This window comes from Phocoena phocoena, chromosome 16 (assembly GCF_963924675.1).
Source record: "Phocoena phocoena chromosome 16, mPhoPho1.1, whole genome shotgun sequence".
NCBI lineage: Eukaryota > Metazoa > Chordata > Mammalia > Artiodactyla > Phocoenidae > Phocoena > Phocoena phocoena.
In genome coordinates, this window is record NC_089234.1 from 267,283 (window position 1) to 284,248 (window position 16,966).

The 16,966-nt window shown below is 66.0% G+C and overlaps 1 protein-coding gene across 1 annotated transcript; it reads left to right on the forward strand.

The window, feature by feature from the left end:
* The first annotated feature begins 837 nt into the window (after positions 1–837).
* ADAM8 (ADAM metallopeptidase domain 8) lies at positions 838–13,780 on the forward strand. The gene is made up of 26 exons (XM_065894738.1): positions 838–848; positions 1,437–1,542; positions 1,663–1,747; positions 2,211–2,297; positions 3,445–3,548; positions 4,465–4,541; positions 4,700–4,778; positions 4,877–4,953; positions 5,118–5,320; positions 5,620–5,672; positions 5,751–5,819; positions 6,124–6,293; positions 6,390–6,471; positions 6,761–6,909; positions 7,029–7,206; positions 7,464–7,553; positions 7,641–7,830; positions 7,925–7,979; positions 8,366–8,528; positions 8,966–9,043; positions 9,668–9,752; positions 10,433–10,547; positions 11,076–11,262; positions 11,723–11,788; positions 13,305–13,382; positions 13,730–13,780. Exons 1-26 carry the CDS (start codon positions 838–840, stop codon positions 13,778–13,780), a joined length of 2,688 nt encoding a protein of 895 aa, XP_065750810.1.
* Positions 13,781–16,966: the final 3,186 nt, after the last annotated feature.

The following is a 16,966-nucleotide window of genomic DNA, read 5'->3' on the forward strand; positions in this document are numbered from 1 at the left end:
CTGCTTGGGGTGGGCGGCTGAGGCTGTGGCCTCTGTCCTGTTAGGCCCAGCCTTGTCCGGCCCCTCCCGATGGGCAGTGGGTGGCACTGCCAGCCCCAGGTGTGGCCTGCGGTGAATACCTTTGTGCTGCTCTGCCCCCCTCCCAGCCACCCTACCCTTTCCCTGCAGAATTCCACATGGGTCGTTTTCAAAATTCACTTCCGACCGCCTGCTCCAGGTGTTCCCCACCCACCCACCCCCACCGCGCTCTAGCAGATGAGGAACGACAGGGTTCCCCCAGGGGCAGGGGGCGGGCAGCTCCCAAGCCCGCTGTTGCCCTGCGGAGGGGGCACCCTGAGCTGGGGGCCTGGACTCAAGCCACAAACTGCTTCCTCTTCTAAGCTGCAGTGCGTGCGGGTGCACCCCAAATGCCACAGTCCACGCTTCTGCAGCACAGGCTCTGAGCAGAGGCGCCCACCTGGCCCGAGGCCCAGAAGCCCTGCGTCCCTGTCCTGGGCTCTGGGCATTGGGCTTTCCTGAAGGAGACACCTCCGGGTTGCAGGCGTTGACAGCGGGAGGGGTTCTCTGTGGTGGAGGGGGCTCTGCGGGCCCACACTGGTCCTGTAGGTGGGGTGGGGGAGGGGTTTTCTGTGGCGGGGGCGCTCTGCGGGCCCACGCTGGTCCTGTAGGTGGGGTGGGGGAGGGGTTCTCTGTGGTGGGGGGGCTCTGCGGGCCCACACTGGTCCTGTAGGTGGGGTGGGGGAGGGGTTCTCTGGGGTAGGGGGCTCTGCGGGCCCACGTTGGTCCTGTAGGTGGGGTGGGGGAGGGGTTCTCTGGGGTGGGGGGCTCTGCGGGCCCATGCTGCTCCTGTAGGTGGGGTGGGGGAGGGGTTCTCTGGGGTAGGGGGCTCTGCGGGCCCACGCTGGTCCTGTAGGTGGGGTGGGGGAGGGGTTCTCTGGGGTGGGGGGCTCTGCGGGCCCACGCTGGTCCTGTAGGTGGGGTGGGGGTGCCGGTGCTGAGCTCGTTGCCGAGTTCCCTGTTGAGGTCTGGGAACCAGAGCGTGTAGTCCCGGCAGCTGGGGTTTTTGCCCAAATAGGGACACGTAGCCTTTGAACTTCTGCTATCAGATAACACGCAATACCAAAAAAGAGAAGTAAAATGGCCAGGAGGATTTGGGGTGGTTCACACGCATCGTTGTGTGAAACACGGTCACGTATGGGCTCAGGGACACAAGCTGCCTGTGCCCCTTGCTCACTGTGGCCCTGGGGGCTTCTGTCACCCACGCCCGAGATACCCCAAAGTGTGTGAAAACCCCTCCTGCCTTGTTTTCCTTTTTCTGCTGTTCACTTTGGGGGAAATCATGGTCCTTTGAACTTTGACCTCTGGTCTGGACCCACTGTGGGCACCACACCATTTCACCTGAGACCTTGACACGCTCTGATGTCCTGCCTTCCCAGGGGCACGTTCAGAGTGAGGCTGGGGTGCCACCGGCCAGCTCAGCTGCAAGAAGCCTGGGTCCCCAGGTACCAGTCCAGAGTGGAGTGGTCCCAGCCTGCAGGGCAGGTCAGGGCGGGCAGAAACTGGGGGCTGGGGGCAGCAGCGGGCAGGCAGCTGCAGACTTTGGCCCATAGTGACCGCATCCCAGAGCTGTCCACTGGGCCTCCACATCCGCCTTCTCCACAGAGCAGGGTCTGCTCCCTGAGCCAGGTGGCTGCCCGGCACCTGGCCAGCGGCCCCACCTGTGTGCTCCCCTTGCCCAGTCTCCCCAGTGAGGCCTCAGGAGGCTGGGAGCAGGGCTGCTGGAGCTTGCTCACGCCTCACACACAGCAGGGCCTCCACTCCCACCCCCACCCCCGGCGGGGCCCCCCCCGGGCAGCCCCAGCCTGTTTCCTCACCTGCGTGGGGGATGCAATTGCAGGAGTGGCCCAGGTTAGTCTGTCCACCTGCCCTGCTTAATTCAGTCCACGTTGACAAAACTGTGTGCTGAACACTGGATACGGGACACTGTCCAGGAGCCCCAGGGGACAAGAAGGAGACCGGGGAGGCGGGGTGGGGGCGGGACCGCGCCCTCAGGTGCCCAGGCCCAGCCCTTCCTGGCCCCGAGGGGCTGATTGGCCGCGGGCAGGGGGCTGGTCACTGGGGCAGGGCGGGGCGCGAGGGCACGAGCCTCAGAGGCGAGGGCAGGACCAGAGCCAGCCTGAGCACGGAGCACCTCCTCCCCGGCCCCCCAGAACCGTGGGTTCGGATCCGGACCCCGCCCGCACCGCCCGCCATGCACGGCCTCGGGCTCCTGCTGCTTCCTGCGCTGTGGCTACAGGGTGAGTGAGTGCTGGGCGTCTGGCTCTGGCTGGTCCGGTCGCCTGGCCCCCTGCTCCCTGCGCGGGGCTCTGGGCTGGTCTCTGGGATTCGGCGGCGCACAGGTGGCCAGTCGGTGGGGAGGCCCTGGGCGGTGCACACACGGAAACTTCAAAAGGGAAGTGCGTGGGGAAACGGCCACCTGGGCGTTTTCTGCGCTGGAGGTGGGGACCGGCTGGGACAGAACAGGGTGGAGGACCTGGCTGCTTCGGCTCCATTCCGGGGCTTCGGGAGGATTGCCCACCTCCACGGGGAACCCCCAGCTTGGCAGGGAGGGGAGGACCGAGGAGCAGTGACCTGGAGCCGAGGGGTTGGGGGCACCCCAGGGGGTTGTTTTGCCACATGGAGACCTGCCTCTCCTCTGGGGGGACTGACTGTGCTGCTGGCCTTGGCCCCCACCCTAGCTCCTGAGAGCCTCCTGGGGTTCGGGGGGGAGGGCGCTTACAGGGCAGGCCCTCTGCGCGGCCTTCACTCCGGGAGGTTTGCCAGAAAGCCGTTTACGGAGACACAGCCATTAACACCTTGAAAGAAGAAGAAAAGAGTCACCTGGGGAGTAGGTCTCCACCTCTGGGCCTGGGCTGGGTCCCTGCTGTCTGTTGCTGGATAGGGGGCAGCTTCTAGATCTGGGCTGGGTGAACCCTGCGGAACAGGGCTGCCAGTTCCCTGTTAGATGCGGTCACGTGATTAGTTGGGATGAAAAATGTCAGCTCTAAGCGCTGGACGGGCCGACCTGCCCCCCCGCACCCCCCGCCGCGCCCTCCACCCCTCCCCCCGCATCCCCCACCCCTCCCCCCGCCCGGGGCCTGTGTGTGTCCTCGTTCTGAGGGGGAGGGGGCATCCGGGTCACCCCAGGGTCTGGGAGGCAGCCTGGTGGGCCCCTGGAAGGGCAGGCACTGGGTGGGGTCTCCGTGCACTGCCAGGCGCAAGTCTGCCCGACCCCACCCAGGGCCGCAGGACCCCACTTGGGCTGGGCAGCCAGGGCTCAGAGTCTGCGGTCCCCACGCTGCCGGGCGATTCCCCAGGAGGAGGTGCCGGTGCACAGCAGGCTGGGAAGGGACCCCCAGGGCGGGAGGGTGCCCTGTGCGCCTGCTGACCCCCCCTCTCCTGCAGAGGTCGTCCCCAGGGCCACCCTGCCCCACGTGGAGCAGTATGAGGTGGTGAGGCCCCGGCGCCTGCCAGCACCCCGCACCCGCCGAGCCCTGCCCTCCCACTTGGTAAGCCTGGGCAGGAGGCTGGCCTGGGGGTCCCTCCCTGGCCCCTCAGAGCCCATTTCTGTCTGTGAGCAGGGTGATAGCTCCCCGTGTGCCCAGCGAGCTGTGAGGGGCCGCCTTTGGGGCTGAGGGCCAGGGCAGGCCCCTGGGGAGTTCACAGCCTACCTGGGCTGCCTTTCTCCTCCCCGCCCCCCCCCACCGGGGCCTCACCTTATTCTTCCGTGTCCTGCCCACCCTTGGGCAGGGCCACAGCCGCCCCGCCTCGGGGTGGGGGGTGCCGGCCGGGCCGCCCTGTCTTCCTTTCAGGAGCTCCGCCGGCCGCGGCCACTCCCCAGTTTCACTCCAGCGATTAGTCAGACTCCTCCAAGACTGGAGGGGATGGCTCAGCAGGGCGCTAGCTTAACGCCTCTCGGGCATTTGGGGCTGGGCTGAGACTCCCCGGGGCGCCTGGGGGCACTCCTGAGACCTGAAGCGTGTGCGCCTGCACATGCCCAAGTGTGTGTGTCGAGGACAGCCCCGTCCTGACCTCAGGGTGCGGGCACAGCGCACGGTGTCCTAGGGGTCAGCTGCGGCTGGGGGCGCCCCTCCAGTCGGGCCCTGGGCTGGAAGGGGCGGGGCCTCGCAGGGGCGGGTCACCTCTGCTGCCTGGGTTCTAAGGCTGCCTGTCAGGGGCTGTGTCCCCCCTCCCCTTGCTTCCCGGTAAGGGGCATTCTTCTTCTCCCCGTGTGGACTTGTGAGGAAACCACCGAGGCCTGAGGCACCCGAGGCGGTTCTGGGTGGAGCTCCCCACCTGCCCACTGCCTCCGGTTTGACCCAAGGCCCCACCTCCCCCTACTGGCCCTGTGCTACCCACCCCCAGGTTTGAGGTGGGCGTGGCCGGGCCCCTCTCTCTGGACCCCTCCCTTTTCTCCCGGCTCAGGGCCTGTACCCGGAGAGTGTGAGCTACATCCTGGGGGCCCGAGGGCACACCTTCACCCTGCACCTTCGGAAGAACAGGTGAGCAGGGGCCTAAGCCTGCAGCCTGCTCCCACCCCTGCCCCCGGCACACCTGTGTCCTGGGCATACAGCTCCCTGGCCCAGCCTCTCCTCCACACCAGAGGTGGCTTCTGGGGCAGGCAGGCGGGGCCCAGAGCATCACGGGGGCTCTTTTCCAGGGACCTGGTGGGCTCGGGCTACGTGGAGACCTACACGGCCGCCAATGGCTCCCAGGTGACAGAGCAGCTGCCGAGGCAGGTATGGCCCCCCGAGTGACCCCCCCCACCCAAGGCCGGCAGTGGCGGTGCAGGGAGCGCGGGCACTGGCAGCGGAGCCCTCACACCCTCCTCCCGCAGGACCACTGCTTCTACCAGGGCAACGTGGAGGGGCACCAGGGCTCCGCTGCCAGCCTCAGCACCTGTGCCGGCCTCAGGTGGGTGCTGCCGACCAGGCGGGGTGCGTCAGGACGTCAGGGCCCAGCACTGTCTCACTCTCCAGCGAAGTGAACTGAGGCCAAGAAGGGAGGGGTGGGCTGGGGGCACCTGCTGCGCTGGGGTCCCTCGCTAACTCAGAGCCATGGGCTTCGCTCTGCCTCAGGGGCTTCTTCCAGGCCGGCTCCACCATCCACCTGATCGAGCCCCTGGATGGGGGCGGGGAAGAGGGGCAACATGCACTGTACCAGGCACAGCACCTGCAGCAGAAGGCCGGCACCTGCGGGGTCAACGACAGCAGCCTGGAGACCATCCTGGGGCCGCGGGTCTCGGCGGCCCTCAGGCCCCGGGTGAGGGGAGGCCCTGCCCGCTGCTTCCGCGTCCACTTGGCCCCGTGCATCCCCAGACTCCTGAATGCCCCGCGAAGCGGGGGTGCTGCCTGCCGCCCCCGTGGCTGGGGTGGGCCTGGGCCTGGCTGCGCGCTGGCTGCAGAGCCAGCTCCTTAGTCTGCGCCAGAGCCCCCCCCAGCTCCCACCAAGGCTCCCCCAGCGCTGTGGGGCCAGCTCCGGGGCCTGGAGATGCTCCGTGTGCGCAGACGGGCTGAGGACAGGCGGGCTGTGGCTGGGTGGCTGACCGGCTTCTTGTCCCCACTCCTCAGAACTGGCCAGTGCCCCGAGAGACCCGCTACGTGGAGCTGTTCGTGGTCACGGACAGCACAGAGGTACCGGGGGCGGGGGCGGGGGGTGGTGTGGGTGCAGGTGGGCCTACAGGCTGCAGCTGAGGGTCTACTGTCCTCCAGTTCCAGCGGTTGGGGAGCAGAGAGGCTGTGCGCCAGCGGGTGCTGGAGGTGGTCAACCACGTGGACAAGGTGGGGGCCGCTTCGCTCTGGGGGCTTCCTCTCAGCAGGGGCTGCCGGGACCCCGCGGCAGCACACACCCAGCCCAACAGAAACCCTGGCTGTAGAGGCCTGTTGGGGCACCTGGAGAGGAGGAGAGGGCTGGCCATGGGGGGCGCCCGGCTGCCAGTAGAACCATCCGCCAGGTGATGGGGGGCTAGGACTCTGCCCCAGCCCTCGTGACCTGTCCCATCGCAGCGGACGCTGGGGGGACCTCTGGCCCTTGGCTGGCCTCACCATTGGAACCTGACCCTCGGGGCTTTCTGCCCTCTGGCAGCTTTATCAGGAGCTCAATTTCCGCGTGGTGCTCGTGGGCCTGGAGATGTGGAACGGTGGTGACAAGATTCACGTCAGCACCCAGGCCGACACCACACTGAACAACTTCCTGTCCTGGCGGGTGCAAGACCTGGCGGGGCGGCACCTGCACGACAACGCGCAGTTCGTCACGTGAGTGGGCGGAGGCCACGCTGTCGCCAGGACGAGGGAGGCCCAGGGGAGGCGGGTTCCAAGGTGGCCACGTGCAGACACTGCTCTCTTTCCCAGCGGGGTCGACTTCACAGGGACCACCGTGGGACTAGCCAAGGTGTCCGCCATGTGCTCCCAGGACTCGGGGGCTGTGAACCAGGTGCGGGGGATCCAGCTGGGTTTGCTGGACAGAGGCTGGAGCTGGCCACTGGGGGTGGGGGGGAAGGGAGTGGGGATCGGAGCTTGAGCTGGGGCCTGCGAGGGGGTGCCTCAGGACTCAGGTCCACCTGCTGGACACCTGAGCAGCTGCCTGTTCCGAAGGATGCACTGACGCTTTAGGTTTGAAGAAGTGATGTTGGCAGGAGGCACCGCCGAGCCCCTCAGCCTGCTGGGGGCAGGCGGGGGACTGGCCACCAGAGTGACCCCAGCCAGCATGGCCCCTCCTGTAGGACCACAGCCCGAACCCCATCGGCGTGGCGAGCACCATGGCCCATGAGATGGGCCACAACCTGGGCATGAACCACGACGAGAACATCCAGGACTGCTACTGCCCGGTGCCGCAGGACGGCGGCGGCTGCGTGATGGCGGCCAGCATCAGGTGAGGCTTGGCCCCAGCCAACCCGCCCGAGGGCCTCCCGCCCAGCAGGGGTGTCCCAGGGCACGGGCGGCTGGCCGCCCCCCCCACCCTTCTGATGACAGGGACTCCCCTCCCTGCAGCTCCAACTTCCCCAAAAAGTTCAGCCACTGCAGCCGGGCTGACATGGAGACGTTCGTGGAGAAGCCCCGGACGGCCTGCCTGGTGGACGCCCCGGACCCCGACCGGCTGGTGGGCGGCCCCGTGTGTGGGAACGGGTTCCTGGAGCGTGGGGAGCAGTGCGACTGCGGCGCCCCCCAGGTACAGGGCCAGGCCCCGCCACCACCCTCTGCTTTCTGCCCGCTGCCCACATGGGGGGCCGGTCCCCATCCACAGGCTGGGGCGACCGTTCCTGACCCTCGGGCGCCCTGCGCACGCACAGCGACACCTCCTGTCCTCTGGCACCAAAACGACTGGCAGGGCTCATGAGGGGGAGTGACCAGACCACCCGAGGGAAGGGCCTGGGGCCAGCCCAGCGTGCAGCCCGCTCAGACCTTCGCTGTTGCCCCCGCCCCCAGGACTGTCAGAACCGCTGCTGCAATGCCAGCACCTGCCTGCTGGCCAAGGGGGCTGAGTGTGCCCACGGCAGCTGCTGCCACGAGTGCAGGGTGAGCCTGGGGTTCTGGGGCACAGCAGCAGGCGTGTGTGTTCGGGGGCCTCCTGTTCCCTGGGTGAGCTCGGCTCTGCTGAACCAGGTGAAGCTGGCCGGAGAGCCGTGCCGCCCTGCAAAGGACCAGTGTGACCTCGGGGAGTACTGTGATGGCCGGCAGCCCATGTGTCCCGAGGACGCCTTCTGGGAGAACGGCACGCCCTGCCCGGGGGGCTACTGCTACAACGGGGCCTGCCCCACGGTGGCCCAGAGGTGCCGGGATTTGTGGGGGCCAGGTGAGGCGGGCATGGGCCCCGGTCATGGGCCCCTCAGGCCTGCCAGGGTGGCTGCTGGTCCTGAATCGAGCGCTGACCTACTCCTGCCCCGCAGGCGCTCGGGTTGCCATGGAGACGTGCTACAGCTACAGCATCTCCACAGGCTGCAAGCGCGGGATCCCCCTGGACTTTGGCAGGTGAGCGTCCACCCGTGGCCCGACTCCCCTGGGTCCAGGGCACGGAATGTTTCCACCAAGAGAGTCCTCTGCACAAAGGAGTCCGGGAGCTGAGTCAGGAGCCCTGCAGGACCCCCAGGCCAGAGCGTGCTGCCCTTTGGGAGAGTGGGTCGTTGCGGCTGGGAGCTGAGTCAGGAGCCCTGCAGGACCCCCAGGCCAGAGCGTGCTGCCCTTTGGGAGATTGGGTCGTTGCGGCTGGGAGCTGAGTCAGGAGCCTCTCCGGGGGCCTCGCCCACAGCTCCTGGCGCGCTGAGCACGGTTGTGAGCACCGCGCAGGGGTCCCCGCGGAGCTGGCTCCACGCACGTCCCTCTGTCCTCAGGGTCAACAGGTGTGGCACTCTGTTCTGTGAGGGCGGGCAGAAGCCCCCGGAGCGGAGTTCCTGCACCCTCACCTCCTCCTCGGGTGCTTGCCAGGCTCTCGTCCAGGACAGCAGCAGCGCGTACGAGCCAGTGCCGGAAGGCACCAAGTGTGGCGAGGAGCAGGTGGGCCGGACGCGCCTCTCGGTTGGGCTGCTGGACCCCAGGGCGAGCTGCTGGGGCCCAGAGCAGGGCGGTGGCGGCTGGAGGAGGGCTCTGTTCTGGGGAGAAACTCGGGAGGCGCATGGGGGGTGCGGGAGAAGACCCTTCTCAGTTAATGGGTTTGAAGACTATTTGTCCTGCAAGCCCTCTGGGGATGGGCGGGGCCAGTCCTCTGTGGCCCTGGTGGCAGCAGAAGGCTGGCCGGGCAGTGCCTCTCCTCGTGGCCAAGGCCGGCCAGCAGATGGGCTGCGGGCGAGGCCACCGGGGGTGTGAAGGCTGTGGCCTGCCCCTCCGAAGCCCAGACACAGGTTTTGGGTCCGCTCTGGTTGATGGTGGAGAGCTGGGGTGCTTCAAGCAGGGGTCTAGACTGGCTGCCTACGGAGACCCCCACTGCCCTCCAGGTTTGCTGGAAAGGCTTCTGCCAGGACCTCCGTGTCTACAGATCCAGAAACTGCTCTGCCCGGTGTAGCAACCGTGGGGTACGTGGGCCCAGGGGATGGCCTGCCACCAGCCCTTTGGGCTTGAAAGATGCTCAGGCTGTGCTGAGGATAGCCCAGACAAACAGAGGGCAGAGGCTGGTGCCCTGGGACTGTGCCAGGAGCCTGCTGAGGCCTCCTGAGGCTGGAACTGACAGGGATCTGGGCGTCCCATGTAGACACGGAAGCCCAGGTTAGTCACAGTGCTGGTGGACACGTGGGCCAGGCCAGTCTGATGTGAAGTGTCCTATTCTGAGCTCTTAGTAACCTGTGCTGTGACGCTGGGGAGGTCAGAGCTCTGAGGGCTTGAAACCGGGGGGCCTGGGGCAGTGCCCTCCCATGTCCCCATCTCAGGAGGACAGCCTGCCCCAAAGTTGTCCTGCCCGTCCTGCGGCGATGCCTGCTTTGCTCAGAAAGTCCACAGCGTCCCATCAGAGCCATCCTCCCTCACCCGGAGAGGGGCTGCTGCCGTCAGCACATCTGACAAAACCTGGGTGGTGGCAGTCCTGGACCCCTAGCTTGTCCTCTGTCAGTAGGGGCCCCAGCAGAGCAGACGGTGCCTCAGTGGGCACTGGGCGGTGCGGCAGGTGGGGGTCTGGAGACCCTGATGTCTTGGTCGTCCCCCAGGTGTGCAACCACAAGGACCAGTGCCACTGCCACCCGGGCTGGGCCCCGCCCTACTGCGCAGACCTGCTGCCTACTGTGCGCACAGGTAGGCAGGGCCCGCCCCGCCCTGCGCCTTCACACACCTTCACAAGCCCAGGGGGATCTGGCTGCGGGTCCTGCCTTTTCTCAGGCCACTTGGGAGGGGCCGAGAAGGAGGCCATGTGCCCCTAAACCGTGAGGGGCATGTTGAAGATGTGGCCTTGCAGCCCCCGGCATCCGGACCCCAGGATCCCGAGTCCCCACCTCGGCCCTACAGGAGAAGGGGGGCCCGTCCCAGAGGGAGGGCTGCAGGGGCAACGAGGGACAGCACCAGCTCCTTGCTGGGTGCTCAGCCCCGTCCTGGGCCCGGGAACCTCGGGGCCTCCCACCCCCACAAGTGTCTTCCTCCCCAGCGGTCAGGCCTACAGGGCCTGGCCTGGCCGCACCCACATCACTGAGGGCCTGGGGCTGCCCACCACCAAGCCCTCCAGCTGGTCCCCTGAGAGCCCAGAGTGCTGGCGTCATGTACCGGTTCTCAGGGCCAAGGTCCTCAGGCGGCCCTGGCCTTCGCAGGGGGCCCAGGGCTCAGGGCTGTTGGCGTGGCCAAGGAGGGGGCGCCTTCCTCAGGCCCCTCCTTGGCCCCAGGCTGGCCTGGACATGTGCTAAGCTGCCCGCGGGCCCTCCCAGCCCCTGCTGCCTCGAGGCACATCCGGCCCTGGTGGCACCTGGCCTCCTGTGTCCCCACAGCGTCCCGGAGCCTCCTGGTGGGCGTGCTGGTGCCTGTGGTGCTCCTGGTGCCTGTGGCGCTGACCCTGGCAGGCGTGGTCATCTACCGCAAAGCCCGGCGCCCCGTCCGAAGGAGGTGAGCGAGCTCTGGGCTTGCAGGGCGTCAGCGTGTGTGCGCAGAGCGGGTCGCCTGCTGGCACTGCTGGAGGGGGAGAACGCGCTCTGGGCCCCCTGCCTTCACTGACACGGGAGCAGGTGTGGGTCATGGTGACAGGTTGGTGATGTGGAAACTCAGAGAGGACCCCGTCTCCCCCTTGCACCCCACTGCCCTCGGTGGACAGTGCGCTCTGAGTCTGCCCTGGGCTCTGGGCGTCCCCGGTGCCCACTCTGGGGGGACCTCGACCCCCACGCTGGCCGCAGCAGGACACACTTGCCCAGTGGCCTCCAAGTACCTCCTGCAGGCCCACCTGGACCCCAGAGCCAATAGGGCCAGGACATGTGAGGCTGCCTCTCCCTCTGCGCGCGGCTGTCACTGGCGCACCCCGACGGGCAGCTGCAGCTGAGTGGGCCTCTGGCCAGGCCAGGGTTCCCATGCCCAGGAGCCCCCAGTCCCTGGGCTGAATCCTGAGGCCAGGAAGCACTGACCCATCTTATTTCTCCCCAGGAATGTGGTGCCCAAGACGGCCATGGGGCTCTCCAACCCCCTGTTCCACGAGGGGCACAGGACACCGGTGAAGGGCAGGGCCCCGGCTCCCACCAGGGGGCCCCCAGAGCCGGGCCTTTCCTCCCACCCCAGCCAGCCACCCAAACCCACGGCTTCCGCAGTGACCCCTAAGTGGCCACCTCCTGCTGTAAGCACCAGGCATCCCCAACGGGTTCACCAGCCCACCCCCAAAGCTCAGGCCAGGATGCAGTACCCAGGGGCTTAGAGTGGCTACCACGACCGCCATTTAGAGGCAAAACGAGGCTTTAGGACAAGTGGTCTGAGGACCCGCAGGAACTGATGACAGAATTGAATCTGAGGCTCGAGGCCTCTGCAAAGTCCACCTCGGGGCGGTTTTGAGGCCCAGACACCCTTGCTGCCATGCAGCACCTCTGTGCGTCCCCAGGGCTGTGGGAAGGGAGCATAACTCAGGGCCCTGCCCAGTGGTGGGACAGGATGGTGCCCCCTGTGCACACACGGGCCTGTGTTCTTCCCACTCTGGGAGGGGCCGGAACCTTGGGTCCTCATCTGGGTGGGGGCAGCTCCGAAGCCAGGGCTCCCTGGAGGTGGCTGCCCTGAGACCCAGGCTCACGGCCGGCTTCCTGCAGCCTCCAGCCGCTATGTCCAGCCCACCGTCCCCAGTTCCTGTGTATACCCAGCAGGTCCCAGGCCAGGTGAGTGGGGGGCTGGCAGAGGGGCCGTCGAGGTGGCATAGAGCAGATCCTGGGAGGCGGAGGATCTGGAGCTGGCTTTGGTGGGCCAGGGACCCTCGGGTGGTGGCCACTGCACCCTTAGGGGCCGACATGAACTGAACCCAGGGGAACTGGGGTCCTGACCTCTCCTCCCCTCCCAGCAGCTCAGACCTGCTCCTCCCACCAAGCCCCTCCCGGGGCTGAAGGCCAAGCAGGTGAGAGGACCCCCGGGGGAGGGGCACAGGGGTGTGTGGGGCTGTGGGCTCCATCGTTGTGCTCCCTTTGGTTTGAGGCTTCAGGGGTTTGGGAAGGGTCTCTCCCAAATGTGAGTCACTGCCGCCCCAGCAAGCCCCCTGCCTTTGGGCTCACTCGGGAGGCCCTCCCGCCTGTCCTGAGGTCTGGCCCTGGCGGGTCCCCTTCTTTGCTGGGAGCCCCGTGGGTACTGCCGAGGGTCCTGCGCACCTCTGGACAGGCACACGCACCGCCCGGCAGGCGGGGAGGTCACCTGCTCTGGCGAATTGTGAGTCAGGGAGACCCAGGCTCCTCTCTCCGCCCACCAGGAGCCTGGGGGGCCCGCGGCAGCCTGTCTGCCGGCCGGTGTGGAGTCATCACTTGGTTGCAGTGGTGTCTGCAGGGCTCTAAATCTCAGTAGGGCCCGTCTTCCCTTAGCGGTTAATGTCGTGGGGATACTTGGAGCAATGCCCGGCTGGTTACTTCCTAAAGTGACCCACGGTGCCTCTGTGGGTGGATCTCACCTACCACAACCATTACTGTGGCGTTTGCTTAACGGAGATTCTCTACTTTTTGCTTTTTATTTTGAATTAATTTTAGAGTTACAATGAAGTTACAAAAATAGTCCGTAAAAAAGTCTTAGGAGGGGTTTTGACAGGCCAGACAGGGAAGGGGGTGGGCAGAGAGATTTCTGGCCACGGAACTGGTGGCAGCCAGGGAATTGTGCTGGGGGAGAAGAGTGCAGGCGACTTCTGCCCGTCTGCTCAGCAGGGACCTTCTTGGTGTGCGGGGCCCACCCTGTCCCTCTGGCGCTGGAATGAGCTGCCTGGGCTGAGCAGGGCCCCTGCTGGGGGCCTTCCGTCTCCACTCCAGCCCTGGCCCCGGGAAAGCTGAGATGCAAACAAATGCAAATTCTAGTAGTGGATCCTTTGCTTTAGAGCTTCCGAAGACCCCCATTCTGGCAATTTAAGAGCTTTTCCTGGGTCATGTTGGGGGAGGGGGGAGGGGGGAGTTGAGGGAAGAGGGCAGGGCAGTGAGATAAGCCGATGGGCCCAGGAATGGGGGCCCTGACACATCTGGGTTTCATTCGGGGCAGTGGCAGCTGTGGGGGGGGGGTGTTGGGGGCACTTTTCTGTAGAGAGCTCAGCGAAGAGAAACATGCAGGCCGGTCTGGAGCAGAGCAGAGCACCCAGGGAACTTTCTAGAAGATGCTGGGAAGCTGGCGCCCTGGCCCAGCTGGCTATCAGCTGTGTCTGCCTCCTTCCAGGTCGTCAAGCCAACCTGCACTCCACCGATGCCACCCATCAAGCCCAGGGCCGGAGGGGCCCAGCTTGGACCCACTCAGGTGAGGCCCTCACACACAGGGCAGTGCCCAGCTGGCTGCCTGGGGCACAGCCCTGAGAGGATGTAACATCCATCCTCTACTCTGTCAGAGGACTTTTCAGTGCTTGCCGCTTCTTCCAGCTGTTACTGTGTCTTTTTCTCCACTAGTATAAGTACAGAAGTCTATTCTTCATAAAGCATCAGCTGTTAATACCCGGGCTGTGTCCACTCGGCTCTGAGCTCTGAGCACAGTCATGTCGTTGGATGAACTGAGGATCCAAATTTTAAGAAAAGTAAACAGAAATTAGATTCAGTTGTGCTCTTTGTAGCAGATGGTTTTTAATGTCAGTTCTTTCTTCCTTTTCCAAGGGAGTTGTTGCCCCAAAGGTTGCTCTGAAACCCCCCGTCCAGAGGAAGTGATGGGGCCCGAGCTCAAAGCACCCTGGGGGGCATCTGCGCACCTGTCTGGACGTTGCCTATGATCATGTGACCTCGCCACCAGCACCGACAGACCAGCTGCCTGGCCCCAGGCCCTCCGTCGCCCTTCCTGTGGGCTGGGTCCACTGTGAAGAGTCCTAGCGGAAGAGCCAACTCCTCATGGCCAAGGTCACTCTTCAGCACCCCACGGTCACAGCCCAGGCCCTCTCCGCCCAGGACTCCGTGGTCGGGCCCTCGGCTGCTGTCCTGACCTCAGGAACAGGGGCCAGGCCAGTGCCTCCTCACCCACGTGTGTCTCCATACTGCCCCTGGTGTCTTGTCTGGGTCTCTGGAAACCTCAGATGCACATTCAGTAGGGCTGAAAACTTTAATGAAGTTTTTGTGTTCTACAATTAAATTATTGATCAAATTCTAAATGACGGGAGATCGGTGGAAAATGTTGCATGCGAAACAATGTGGAATTTATAAGATTTAAGAGTCCAATGTTTGTTAAAATAAAACTCTGCTGTAAATGAGTAAGGTCAAACTTTCCCCTTCTTTTCTTCTTAGACTTTATCGTAAGCCCTCCTCTGCTTAAACTAAGCAGCTCGGTCCACCCGCGCGGAGCGGCCGCTAGCACCCAAGGTGGCCGGCGCCCCTCCCCTTCCGACCCCGCTCCGGTCTCCCGGCCACGGCCCCGCCGTTCTGCCGCCGTCTCCCGGCTCCACGGTGGGCGCCGGCACGCTGGGCGCCGCCAGGCCGAGCCCCCCGGCCCGGCCGCCGCTGCTGCCCGGCGCCCTCCGTGGCCTCAGAGACGCCTGGCTGGACGCACTGCCGCTCAGCCGCCGCAAAGCGCCACCTGGCCCAGGACTTCTGCGACGGCGGTGAGGGCGGGGCGGCGGCCACGACGGGGCCGGGGGCCCGGGTGACCGCCGGTTGTCCAGGCCGCAGGGCCACCGCCCGTCAGCCAGTTCCTGGCGCTCTCTGCTCAGGGGAAGAGCGCAGCGGTCATCCCTCCCGGCCAGCAGGAGCCCCGAAGGAGATGTGCCGCTAGTCGGGACGGCCAGGCAAGGGCCGCGGCCCCGGAAGGGTCCCTGCTCCCCGGACTCCCTGCAAAATGCAGACGACCCCAGAGGCAGGGCGTGAGGGGCCTCTGGAAGGAGTGGGCAGGACGTGGGAGGGGCGCTGCCTCGATGGCCCCAGAAGGAGGAGGAATGCGGCAAAGCGAGGGGCCAGTTCTGTGTTCAACCTGGCCACGGGAATTCCTCCTGTCCCGGGACCCCGCGTTCCCCGGGGGAGGATGCAGCAGACTGGGGTCCTCCTAGCAGCTCCTCTGACACCACGGGCTCTCACAGCCCCCTCCCCTGGGGCGCCCACACCCTGCGGGTGCTCCCCGGAGCTTCTCTCTGTCCTCATCCACCTCGGAGGCCCTGGATGACTGATGATTTAAGGAATCCAACGGCTCTTAGCTCACCTCTCGCCCCTGCCCGCTCCGCCCCAGTGATGCTGGCCGAGATTGTGAAGCTCTTCCACCCCCGGCTTGTGGACCTGCACAACTATATCCCCATCTGCAACAAGGACCAGAAGCTCAGCAACTGGAGCATTCTCGACAGGCAGGGCTTCGCGGCAGGCTTTCCGCCCCCTGCCTTTTCTGCCGGGGCCCCACTCCTCACTCTCCAAGGCTGTCCTGGACGGGCAGCCTCCCCCCAGCCCCTCCCAGCCCCTGGGACAACTTTTCAGGCTGTGTCCCTGCTGTGGGTCTCCCTGACACTGTCCAGTCCAACCTGGGGCTCCTGGGGGCTCCCCGCCAAGAGGACAGCACTGGTCTGCTCGACACCCGCTTACCGGGGCACCAGCCTTGCCCTCTGACTGCGTGTCCAGATCATGCTGACCACACCTCTCGCTCACCCACCCACCCACCAACAGTTCTGGGTGACAGGCTCTGCTCAGGCCTCGCAGACACAGCAGTACGTGGGCCCCTGCCTTCATGGGGCTGTACGTCTGTGGGGAAGACAGATAAACGAAGAAATGGGACCAGTGTCAGCTGTGACAAGTCACATGAGGGACAACGAGGCAGAACCCATGAGGCAGCGACAGTGAACAGAGTGGGGCTGCAGTGGGGAGGGGATGTCACCAAGGGTCCTCGGAGCACACTGCCCGTGGTGGGGGGGGATCACTGCCGCGGCAGGGTTGAGGACTTATTCTGAGGAGAGAGGGGACTTTGGGGGAGGTGGAGGAGGGGTGGGCTGCCCCCGCCCCCAGAGGCGAGAGGATGGCAGCTGCAGGCAGATGTGGGGAGAGGTCAGGCTCTGAGCACTTTGAGGGGGGGTTGGAGGACTTCCGCCCAGAACAGAGGAGACTCAGGCAAGAGGATGCGTCCTCCGCAGAGTCCCTGGGACACTTATCGGGGAGGTGGTGGCCCAGGCTGGGACTCACCTGGCCTGAAGGCACAGGGCACCATGTGTCCTGTGACCCCTGATGGGGTGGCTGGGAACGAGACGGCCACGGGTCTCTGTGGGTCCCGGGCCCTCTGCATGGAGGCGAGCCAGCCCTGCCGCCCGGCTCTGCAGGGCAGTCTATTCCGAGGGCTGTAGCCTGCTTCCTCTGCGGGAAAGTCCTCCACAAGCTGGGTTTCTGTGTCTCGGAGGAGGAGATCCGCAAGGTGGTGGCCACCGCGCCTGGGGCCATCGAGCCAGTCTTGTGTGCAGTGAGGGATACGGTGGAGGCCGGTGAGGACCCGCCCGGCAGGGCTGGCCGTGTGGGTGCCATCGTACAGCCTTGGAACCGGCTGAGAGTAAAACCAGGAAATAGGTGGGGATGAAGCCCCGGGTCCCCACGTCCCCGGGGCCCAGACTGCAGTGAAGTCTTGGCGGCACTGCTGGTGCGGCCCCAGGCCAGGGCCCCTTCCAGCCTGACCTGTCTGCTTCCCTTTTCAGAAGCGCTCAGGCCCAGCGTCCCCCAGTCAGCCCCTCCCTGCTCCCTGCCTGTGACTGGGAGACCCAGGCAGGCCTGTCGGCGACAGGAGCAGAGTCAGCCCCTCCTGCCGGTCTCCCTGCACGACGTTTGAACCCTCTGCAGGACCCAGGAGCCTCCAGTGGCGACACTGACAGACCACGGGTGGGGCTCACCGCCTCTGCACACGCTGGTAATGGCCAACCGCCCCCCCCAACAAGTGGGCACCCCCGGGCC